Source organism: Littorina saxatilis, linkage group LG5, assembly GCF_037325665.1.
Source record: "Littorina saxatilis isolate snail1 linkage group LG5, US_GU_Lsax_2.0, whole genome shotgun sequence".
NCBI classification, from domain to species: domain Eukaryota; kingdom Metazoa; phylum Mollusca; class Gastropoda; order Littorinimorpha; family Littorinidae; genus Littorina; species Littorina saxatilis.
The window spans coordinates 33,915,016-33,927,289 of record NC_090249.1 but is presented as its reverse complement, the minus strand read 5'-3'; the positions used below and the strand labels follow the sequence as shown (position 1 = coordinate 33,927,289).

The following is a 12,274-nucleotide window of genomic DNA, read 5'->3' as shown; positions in this document are numbered from 1 at the left end:
ATTGTCCAAATCAATTTAAAAACACTTTCATCTTATTCCTTGTCGGTTCCTGATTCCAAAAACATATAGATATGATATGTTTGGATTAAAAACACGCTTAGAAAGTTAAAACAAAGAGAGGTACAGAAAAGCGTGCTATCCTTCTTAGCGCAACTACTACCCCGCTCTTCTTGTCAATTTCACTGCCTTTGCCATGAGCGGTGGACTGACGATGCTACGAGTATACGGTCTTGCTGAAAAATGGCAGCTACTTGACTAAATATTGTATTTTCGCCTCACGCGACTTGTTATATTTAGTCAAGTTTTGACTAAATATATTAACATCGAGGGGGAATCGAAACGAGGGTCGTGGTGTATGTGCGTGCGTGTGTGCGTGCGTGCGTGTGTGTGTGTGTGTGTGTGTGTAGAGCGATTCAGACTAAACTACTGGACCGATCTTTATGAAATTTGACATGAGAGTTCCTGGGTATGAAATCCCCGAACGTTTTTTTCAGTTTTTTGATAAATGTCTTTGATGACGTCATATCCGGCTTTTCGTGAAAGTTGAGGCGGCACTGTCACGCCCTCATTTTTCAACCAAATTGGTTCAAATTTTGGTCAAGTAATTTTCGACGAAGCCCGGGGTTCGGTATTGCATTTCAGCTTGGTGGCTTAAAAATTAATTAATGACTTTGGTCATTAAAAATCTGAGAATTGTAAAAAAAAATAAAAATTTATAAAACGATCCAAATTTACGTTTATCTTATTCTCCATCATTTGCTGATTCCAAAAACATATAAATATGTTATATTCGGATTAAAAACAAGCTCTGAAAATTAAATATATAAAAATTATTATCAAAATTAAATTGTCCAAATCAATTTAAAAACACTTTCATCTTATTCCTTGTCGGTTCCTGATTCCAAAAACATATAGATATGATATGTTTGGATTAAAAACACGCTCAGAAAGTTAAAACAAAGATCGGTACAGAAAAGCGTGCTATCCTTCTCAGCGCAACTACTACCCCGCTCTTCTTGTCAATTTCACTGCCTTTGCCATGAGCGGTGGACTGACGATGCTACGAGTATACGGTCTTGCTGAAAAATGGCAGCTACTTGACTAAATATTGTATTTTCGCCTTACGCGACTTGTTTTTATATTTAGTCAAGTTTTGATTTGTTTTGTAGAAGACGAGCACCGATCATTGTAATGTTGTTACACATCCGTATGCATGAACTCAGAGTCATAAATAATCCTTCTTTCACTTTCCAAACAATCTTTTAATAACACAGCCATCGTTTCAGACTTCAGTGCATGCGCGCGTGCGTGCGTGCGTGTGTGTGTGTGTGTGTGTGTGTGTGTGTGTGTGTACGCGCGCGCGCGCGCGTGTGTGTGTGTGTGTGTGTGTGTGCGCGCGCGCGATATTTTTGTGTTGTGTTTTGTGTTGTTTTCATTTCCTTTTTACATCCTTGTATTTGCTTTGCATACAGAATTGTTTCTTTGTGTTTGTACTTAATCGTTTTTCTCTCAATGCTTTACGATGCTCAGAGCTACACTAGGGTTTGCGCCATGTAAATACCCGTATTATGAAGTGCAATATACCTAACTAACTGGACAAGAAATAAACATGTGTTATTTTTTCCTTTTAGACTTTGTGCGAGCCGCACAAGGGTTCTGTGTGGTGGGTTTGCTGACGTACGCAGTGTCTCTGGTGATCCTGGTGGCCTACCTGGCCGTGCCCTTCCTGCAGGAGACACGGGGCGTCCTCATCGCACTCTGTCTGCTCACCTTTTCCGCAGGTAAGTTACCTGGACTTCCGCAGGTGGTGAGACATTTCATGTTGTCTGCCTAAGCGCTCGTGTGATGCGAGTCGAATGGAGCTCAAATAAATGCTTCTGTTGCTGATTTAACGCAGATATTTTTTTCCGTTGGTAAGTAACCTGGACTTCAGCAGGTGGCGAGACATTTCGTGTTGTCTGCCTAAGCGCTCGTGTGATGCGAGTCGAATGGAGCTCAAATAAATGCTTCTGTTGCTGATTTAATGCAGATATTTTTTTCCGTTGGTAAGTAACCTGGACTTCAGCAGGTGGTGAGACATTTCGTGTTGTCTGCCTGTTAGCTCATTTTTCTTTGATCTTGACGATTAAAAGTTCGTTTTTTTTGTAAGTCAACGATATCAATATGAAAACAAGAAAAATGAACAGATATGCCAGCAGAGGTGCAATAAGAAGAAGAAGAAGAAAAAGAAAAACCGCGACGACAAGGAGGACAACAACAACAGCACCATCACCACCACCGCCGCCCTCTCAACCTCAACCACTAGCAAAGGAGAGATCTCCATGTGCACAAGGTGGACAAGACCACAAATTTGCCCTCTTCAAATAACAAAGCAGACCCAAAACGTATACAAAGACCAGCCACAAAAATGACAAGAAAAATGTTCATTCAAAATGAACAGCGTCGATGCAATGTCCACCAAAGATTTATTTTGGGAAGTGTTAAAAGGTTAGGGTCAAAAGTCAATGAACTGCATGTTGTGCTGGATGTATAAATTGTTTATTTCAGTCAATGCTTGCTATGAATTGATCAAACAGCCACAAGAAAAAACAAGTCGCGTAAGGCGAAATTACTACATTTAGTCAAGCTGTGGAACTCACAGAATGAAACTGAACGTAGTCCGAAAGGCAGTGAAAGTGACGAGCCTGTTTGGCGCGGTAACGGTTGCGCTGTGCTTCATAGCACGCTTTACTGTAGCCTACCTCTCTTCGTTTTAACTTTCTGAGCGTGTTTTTAATCCAAACATATCATATCTATATGTTTTTGGAATCAGGAACCGACAAGGAATAAGATGAAATAGTTTTTAAAACGATTTCGGAAATTTAATTTTGATCATAATTTTTATATTTTTAATTTTCAGAGCTTGTTTTTAATCCAAATATAACATATTTATATGTTTTTGGAATCAGAAAAGGATGAAGAATAAGATGAACGTAAATTTGGATCGTTTTATAATTTATTTATTTTTTTACAATTTTCAGATTTTTAATGACCAAAGTCATTAATTAATTTTTAAGCCACCAAGCTGAAATGCAATACGGAAGTCCGGCCTTCGTCGAAGATTGCTTGGCCAAAATTTCAATCAATTTGATTGAAAAATGAGGGTGTGACAGTGCAGCCTCAACTTGTACAAAAAAGCCGGATATGACGTCATAAAAGACGTTTATAAAAAAAACCAAAAAAACGTCCTGGAATATCATTCCCAGGAAGTCTCATGTCAAATTTCATAAAGATCGGTCCAGTAGTTTAGTCTGAATCGTTCTACACACACACACACACACAGACAGACAGACACACACACACACACACACACACACACACACACACACACACACACACACACACACACACACACGCACACACGCACATACACCAAGACCCTCGTCTCGATTCCCCCCTCTATGTTAAGACATTTAGTAAAAACTTTTTAATAAAAAAATAGAGCTTGTTTGAAACAGGTAGAAAGGAAGAGTTGATATTGCAATATCTGTACGTGGGAATGTGGTGAAAAAGAGTGCTAAAAGTAGTAAGTCGGCCTCAGATCCATTTCAAATATTTATTGCAGAAAAACAAAATACAAATTAAAAACAAAACCACAGAACCATTACCAGGTGTCATAGGAATGTTTGAAAACAATAGTTTTAATTTTACACTGTAAATACAGGAATCAGAATTAAACACCTCAAATTGGCACATGCATCATGAATCATGCACCTGGAATTGCAACAGGGAGATACTGAAGTAATTGGAAACAAACACTTGAAATTGACAGAGAAACAATTGAAAATATATTACTGACATGAGCGTACAATATTTTAATGGAAGTGCATTTTTAGCACGAAGCATCCGCAGGAGGATGCACTAACAATTACATAGTGCCACAAAATGTGTACGGACATTTCACAACCGTGCATTATTAGCACAGAACACATACATGGGGGCGCACAAAACATTATTGTACCATGATGATGATCGGGATTGTTGAAGATCTTTTCTTGTGCAAGGCGCCCCTGTATGACCGCAACTGATCCAACCGGCCGCATCTGAACAAACGACGTCGAAACGGCGCGAAACACGTCCTCTCGGTTGGTCTCGGATTGACTCGGCTCCTCTCGGTCTTTTTTTTTTTTGTGTGTCTTTTTTTCTTTTCCTTATGGTCGGAGTGGTATATTTATGTACATCTTAGATATAAAAAAAACACCCGAAAGCTGTGTTTAATCGTTTCGCGTAAATTGTACATTTTTTTCAGCTTTGAAATTGTTTTGGCTTGGAGAGTCAGCGCGCTTTGGCTTGGAGACTAATTCTCCACAGGCACGTTCTTCCCAACCACAGATACCAGCGTCGTCCGCGACGCTGGAAATAGAGAGAGAATGCGTGTTGTGGTCAGGGAAGGGAGGAAGGGACTGTCAGATAGACAAGGATGATCGATGCTATGTCTGAGCTGCTCCGTCTGCCTTGCATGCGCGTGATCTAGCTGCTTGGAATAAGTGTGCATCTCATTTTTTTGCACGAAAGTGGTGACGTTATAGTCATGACGTCGTCTGTGACACAGGTAGACAGAAGTAATGAATCAACATAAATAGCAACAACAACACCAACAAAAACTTACACTGCTACTTCTACTACTATTTCAAGAACAACAACTTTTAGAGTTAGAACAACATTCAATGGATGTTTGCTTGCTTTATCTACACACTGTTTTTTCCTTCTCTTGTTCCAGTTGTTTGTAAGGAAGAGTTAAATCCATGAGTGGCTACAGACATTGTTAAGTTTCTAAGATCAATTAGAATACGCCCTATCACCACCCCCCTCCCCCCCGAACCAGCCCCACTCAATAGAACATCTCTTAATCATCATCATCATCATCATTGTCATCATCATCGTTGGCGACGTCGTTGTCGCAATCAGCTGCAGCATCAAAACAAACAGAAGAAAACATACTGAAGAAGAAATTGGTAAATAAATCCAAACAAATAAAATAAAACAAAATAAAAATTGAAGTCTAGAATCTAAGGGCTTTGAAAAGTCAGTCAGGATAAGCTTTCAATCCCCGTTTCAAGTTATCGACTCTCAAGTTGACATGTAGCTTTTGAGTCATTATCCCCTACAAAGCCACCTTTCATCCTGTGGGTGTATGTGTGTGTGTGTGTGTGTGTGTGTGTGTGTGTGTGTGTGTGTGTGTGTGTGTGTGTGTGTGTGTGTGTGTGTGTGTGAGTGTGTGGCTGTGTGTATGTGTGTGTTCACGTTTTAATCCCTGTTCCTAGTTATTCACTCTCGCTTTGACATGTACGTGTCGTTTTAGAGTCATTATTCTTTGAAAGTTCACTTTTCATTCTGTGCATGTGTGTGTGTGTGTGTGTGTGTGTGTGTGTGTGTGTGTGTGTGTGTGTGTGTGTGTGTGTGCTTGGGTGCGTGGGTCCGTGGGTGTGCGCGCCTGTCTGTGTTTGGGTGTAAGTGCGTGCGTGTGTGTGTACCTACTCACCTGCCTGCCTGTCTCCACTAACTTATTTCCCTTCCATCAGATCCTAAGCTTACATGCAGAAACCCTTTGATGGTCTTTGTGTAATTACCTTAACAGACTAGACATCAAAAGCGTTGTAGAGTACAAAGAACTTACTGTTCTGCTTGCAGAGTCACGACAGACGTTTTCTATGGAGTAGGCTTATTCCGACATTTGCAATTTGTGAAGTGCCTTACCTTACCAATAACAAACAATACATGACTGTACAGAACAAAAAACTCCTCCCATGGCCCAGCGTATAGCCATGCCAGACTGTTCCATGTTCTCTGAAGATACGGCATGTGTTGTACAAGTTTCGTTTACCCTGACAGAAAAGAAAGCACCAGAATGATTAGAAAACAGGACGTTCTTTTCCCTGAAAAGTCATGCCAGACTGTTTTTCATGAACTCTCAATACATATACAGAATACAGAATACAGAATCTTTAATTGCCCAAGGTTGGGAATTTGTGATGACATTACGGTTAAGAAACATTTCAATCCAGCCATATACACCAACACACGCATCATTTATACAAACTGATCAACAACATTAATTTAAAAACAACACTGGACAGCATAAGTATAAAAATACATTCAATAAAACTAGCAGTATACACTCAAGCTTCCTCGCATTACATATTACATTGCGTGTGCGTGTGTCGCAACGTTGGTTGTTGTAAAGTACCTGTTACCCTAACAAACAAGACAGACATCACTCTTTAAGACAAAACGCTATTCTCCCTGCGTAGTCTAGTCATGCCAGACTTTTCCCCGTACGTGTGCTCTAAACATATGGCATGTTCGTGTGTCCCAACGGTATTTGTTGCTAACGAAGCACAGTGGAGGCCCCCTCTTAAGACTGACCCCCCTCCACCCCCACCCCCCCCCCCCCCAGTTTTAAGGCCACCCTTTAAAAATCCCACTTTTCAAGAATTTCCGATAATGTCTATAAAATTCACCGCACATTCAAGACTCCCTTCTTTTTAAAAGGCACCCTCCTTTCCCTTTTAAAAAGTTGGGTTCACCACGTCAGCTCTAGCCAGGTTATTTCGGATCATCCATCTATTTGATCTCATACCAAAAATCAACGCCCTGAGTGCTTGCTATGGTGAGTTGACATTTTTGATGAATGAATTTTGTTTAAAGCCAATAGTGGCTATTAGTATTACGAAATTAATTCATCTGAAAATTCCCACTGTGACTATGCACAGAGAACATCCACACAGTTGATGTTTGGTCTGTGACCAAGTGGAAGGATTGTCTTATCCCACGGCAAAGCCTGGCCAGATCTGAAGAAATGTGCCTTCAACGGCCTGATTTAATCATATGTTTGTAGAACTTAAAAAAATGAAAATTAAAAAAGGGGGGGGGGGGGGAGGGTCTACAGTACTGTAGCATGTGCGTGTGTACCGAGGTTCGCGTGTCGCTTCAATGCATATAGCTGGATCCCGTCTGGAAGCTTTACGCTTTCTCATTACAAAATGAAGTTGACCTTTTGTGATATCTGTTCATTCCCGGCCCGGAATTGATTTAGTAGGGGCTTTTTATTACTGCCATTAGAGCAAACTCTGAGAACAGCGTGATAGGAGAGAGAGAGAGAGGGAAGGGAAGAAGAATGAGATGGAACGTGGAGAGGGAAAGGAAGCGGAGGAGGACGAGGAGATTGGATGATTGAAGAGGGGGAGGGTCTGGATGTCTGTGGAATAGAAAGGATGAAGCTGATGTGAGTCAGTGTTTAAACCCCTCTTACGTACATGCAAAGTTGTTGCTGTTGAAGGAGGTTGAGGTTCACAATAATTATTCATGTACAGGCGCACGGAAACATGTGTACGTACGCGCACACACACACACACACACACACACACACACACACACACACACACACACACACACACGCACAAACACACGCACCCACAAACAGACACACACCATTACACACACACATATACACACACACACAAACACACACGCATGCACAAAAGCACGCCCACACAAACAGACGCTCACAATAACAAACACACACACACACACACACACACACAAACACACACACAAACACTGTACACACATATGCACACAAAAACGCACCCACAAACAGACACACACAATTACACACACACACACACAAGCACCCACAAACACACTCACACACCACACACACACACACACACACATACACACACACACACACACACAAACAAACACACACGCACACACTCACTCACATCTACACCATCTCCGGTCCTCATTGTGATTGCAACCGGCACGGTTGGCCTAGTGGTAAGGCGTCCGCCCCGTGATCGGGAGGTCGTGGGTTCGAACCCCGGCCGGGTCATACCTAAGACTTTAAAATTGGCAATCTAGTGTCTGCTCCGCCTGGCGTCTGGCATTATGGGGTTAGTGCTGGGACTAGTTGGTCCGGTGTCAATATAATGTGACTGGGTGAGACATGAAGCCTGTGCTGCGACTTCTGTCTTGTGTGTGGCGTACGTTATATGTCAAAGCAGCACCGCCCTGATATGGCCCTCCTTGGTCGGCTGGGCGTTAAACAAACAAACAAACAAATTGTGATTGCACTCGATGCAACAAGCCTTTACCTATGATGTTGACCTTCTGGTCTGGATCGGCGCCTGAGAGTGTCTCAAAAGTGTGCCCTGATAATGGTGTCCCGTCTCTCTCTCTCTCTCTCTCTCTCTCTCTCTCTCTCTCTCTCTCTCGCTCGCTCTCTCTCGCTCTCGCTCTCTCTCTCTCTCTCTCTCTCTCTCTCTCTCTCTCTCTCTCTCTCTCACACACACACACACACACACACACATGCCATCTTGACCCTCTCAACAAGCTCTATTTGTTTTCTTATGACGCAGGTTGCATGATTCTGATGTCTCTCATCGTCATGGGCATCAAGGGGCGTGACTTCTGCGACGAAATCAAGCGTGACGATTGGACTGTGCTGACCTACTTTGCCGAGGGGGTGGACACGCTTGGGCCGTTCTACGTCGGCTGGTCTTTCGTCGTCGCTGTTATTTCGTCTCTCATCACTCTGGCCAGCTTCGCTTTCTGCATGGTAGAGTTTATCAGAGTCAACGACATTGTGGATTGAACTGTGGACAAGGATGGAACTGTCTATAAATAGTTATGTGGCTTGTGTACAAAACAAATGTGCATAATCATTATGAAGCCAATTGCGAATCGTTTGGTGTTCTTGACTGCGAAGGTGGAAAGGGTAACATTATTAAAAATAAAAGATATTACAAATCTGTTACACATATGTGAAATAGGTCATGTCATAACAGTCAGCTATTTTGTTGAGTTGATCAGAGCCATGATCAGAGCAAATGGAGTTTTGTGCACTCCTCATTTCATTTGCGAATCGTGTTGCACAGACTTCTTCAAGAAATGTATCATTGTTGAAATGTTGCAGCTGATGCGGGCTTCAGTGCTTTATGTGTCGCTTAGCTTTCACATCATTGGTGTGCCTGAGTGAACCCCGCTGAATTCGGCATCATGGGCATCCCTGGTTGTGTTACTGTAGTACGGTCCTTCGGATGATCTTTTCACGTCGTCGTGCTCGAGTGCACGAAACCATGTTGTATCTTACCTGACAACATGGCAGGATTGGAAAGAGTGGAATCTTCGGCTCGCACGAAAGTGTCAAAATGTACACGCTTTGATGTGACCATAAAATATGCTTTTCAGTCCGTTCGTCATCAACAATTTAAACAGGCAACCGTACCGTTTGAACCAGTGTCGTCTTAAAAACTCATCCGGCTTTCTGTGCATATGAGCCTATATATATTTGCGCGATCGTAACCATTGAATTGATCCTTTACACACCGTCATTCGCTGAAGAACATGCATGCTCTTCATTCTGTGGAAGATGATCAATACAGAGGCGATGAAATGTCAGACGTTATTTGGGACATGTAGCGCACGTGCAACTGTTTGAGACTGTGAGTGATATAGTATTAGTAAGGTTTAAAGGAGAATGACACCGACCCACCCATTGTAGGTTATTCTGTCAGCCGTCCCAGGTGCATCCAAGTGTTATACATGCGCGCCCTACGACCACTTTCCACTCGAAGATGTACCATGACTCAACAATTTAGCTATTTATAATTTGAGAAAGAAATTGGTATCCAGGTTTCTCAATTGCTTCGTTTCCGGCCGATTTATGTGTAGCACGTGATGCGCACAAAAAATATTGGCGGTCTAGAAGTGTCGTCTGCGCAATGATCGCGGCGGCTTTCTTGACCGCCAAGGACGACCACGCACGTTGTGAGACGTCATTCGTTAGACCTCAATTGCGGACGGTTACTTTGAGAAGGACACATTTAACCTAGCATGCATATCTCACTAGTTAATTTTCAGCTAATGTCTGCGACTTTAGCAGGGAGAGTCTCTGAGCTAGAAAAAAAAAGATGTGCAGGTGCGTGATATCCACGACTGTTAGTGTATGGACACATTCTGTTCTGAAGCCAAACTTCGTCCCAAAAGTTGGAACTACTCAGCCTTGCGAAACAGCTCATCTTTGAACTACAAAATCTTGTCACTAACCTTCCCCACGCTGACTGACTGAAACATAGGTTATCAGATCGATTAAGTCTCAGTGACCACCCAAAAATCATAACTGCTTTCAACATTGGTCATTCTTGTCCTCGTTGCGTTGAAGAGAGCAATCTCCTGTCTGAGTCTGTTCGCGTTCTGTGCACTTTGGCTTGGGGAGGGTTGCTATTTCGTGAAGCAGGACAACAAAACTGACAACGCTCAAGATCATCTTCCAAGAAGCTCAACTTTTACAGTTCGTCTTTGCATCATTATCGTTGCCCAAGCTCTAGTAATTTGGTGGACACAAGGAAATGTTAGCAACTGAGGCGATTAACACACGTTTGAACACAGTGAGCACACGATGCAGAAGCTTGACTGTGGACACCTTGCATCACTGAGTGGAGACATTTTTGTAGACAGTGAGAAGCATTTATTATACCTACAAGCGAGATCCTAGCCCAAAAGACTATCTCGATCAACACCAGCAACAACAACAAATGCATTTAAACAAAACAAGTACCTTCGCCATGAAAAATAGTTCATGTAAACGAGCAAACTTTGATTATTAACTATCATTACTACGGGACCCCAGGCTTCGAACGAAAATTCTGGGATGTTCGTGATCCTCATGCATGGTATTAATTGATGTTGGTATAGGGAGTGAGTCCCATGAAAATCGCAGGTGACTTCAGTGAGCATGAATGAGACCTGCCTGTTGTCGTCGTATGATGTTTCATCATTGTTGTGAACTTGTTTTTTTGGGTTGTCTTTCGTTCACAGATGCGTGGTGAATACGGTTACAGATGAAAGCTCTTAATAGAGAAGTTTCCGCGAGAGTACACTGTAAATTGAAGTGTTCCACTTTTGAACACACTTACTGTAACCAGTTGTGAGCACTGTGTGACATATACTATATCATTCCACTAGAAACATTTGCACACAGGTTAAACACTTGTTAGTGTTCACCATGTGAGCTACGTTTGCTAGTTGAGTTGTTTAGTATGTCACACAATTCCACTAGAAATATTTGCACACAGGTTAAACACTTGTTAGTGTTCACCATGTGAGCTACGTTTGCTAGTTGAGTTGTTTAGTATGTCACACAATTCCACTAGAAATATTTGCACACAGGTTAAACACTTGTTAGTGTTCACCATGTGAGCTACGTTTGCTAGTTGAGTTGTTTAGTATGTCACACATTGTTCACAACTACTGTAGTTACTAAAAGTGTGTTCAAAAATGGAGCACTTCAGTTTAGAGTGTAGGGAAAATCACATATGCTAGAGTATTTTCCATACGTAACACGCCTGTATTTAATTAGTCAGATCTGAACGATGAGATGTGAAATAGTTGTTGGTGTCCTTATAATCGTTGTAATCATTAATTATTCCCAATGATTAGTCTGCTTGTTTTCTTTTCCCGTGTGCCGTTTCCGGCCCAAGCTTATTTCCCCACGCCAACCATAACCGATGATCCCTCAAAGAAGGACAGAAAGAAAGAAAGGAACGGGGGGGGGGGGGGGGGGTTAGAAATTATGGCCTCCTGTTAGTATGTGACAAGCAACCCAATCTCCGGGGCCCCGCATCAACGCTACCCACTCCGGAAAGGTTTATTTTTTGGAAATCCAAAAATGTGTCTGTGTTTGTGATAGTGTTACGAAAAGATTTTTGAGTCTCATAGGAACAATCGGTTTGATCGAGTTCCGTAAGCAGGAAAATGTCTCCTGCTCGGAACACCCCCACCCCTCCACCCTCTTCTATACCCACCAACTCATCTCTGTCTGTCTGTCTGTCTGTCTGTCTGTCTGTCTCTCTCTCTCTCTCTCTCTCTCTCTCTCTGTCTCTCTCTGTCTCTCTGTCTCTCTCTCTCTCTCTGCATGCTTTGCGCCACATAAATTTACCAAGAAGTGCAAGAAAGACAACCAAGGGAGCTAATCGGCACAGCTGTACACAAGGTACCCGTGCTCTGCATTACCTACCGTACCTCTGTATGCTTTCACAGTTATCAGAACGGATCTCAATCCATCACATTTTCATCAGTCTTGTGGCGATTCGTTGATGTCCCAGCTGCCAGTGGCGAGCTGCACTAAGTGAAGAAAACATAAGTATAAGTTACAGCTCCGTCCATCCATGATATCGCGTGGTATTTTGTCGAGACTGGGTCAATGAATATGATGACGTCACTCGAGGCT

The 12,274-nt window shown here is 42.4% G+C and overlaps 1 protein-coding gene across 1 annotated transcript in view; it reads left to right on the top strand.

Annotated features, from left to right (window-relative positions):
* The window catches only part of LOC138966950 (uncharacterized), a 47,204-nt gene extending 35,644 nt beyond the window's left edge, over positions 1 to 11,560 (top strand). Inside the window, exons 3-4 of the mRNA XM_070339361.1 lie at positions 1,632 to 1,781; positions 8,403 to 11,560. Coding sequence (XP_070195462.1) covers positions 1,632 to 1,781; positions 8,403 to 8,638 — 386 coding nt within the window. The 3' untranslated portion in view covers positions 8,639 to 11,560. The remainder of the gene's footprint in view (positions 1 to 1,631; positions 1,782 to 8,402) is intronic.
* Positions 11,561 to 12,274: the final 714 nt, after the last annotated feature.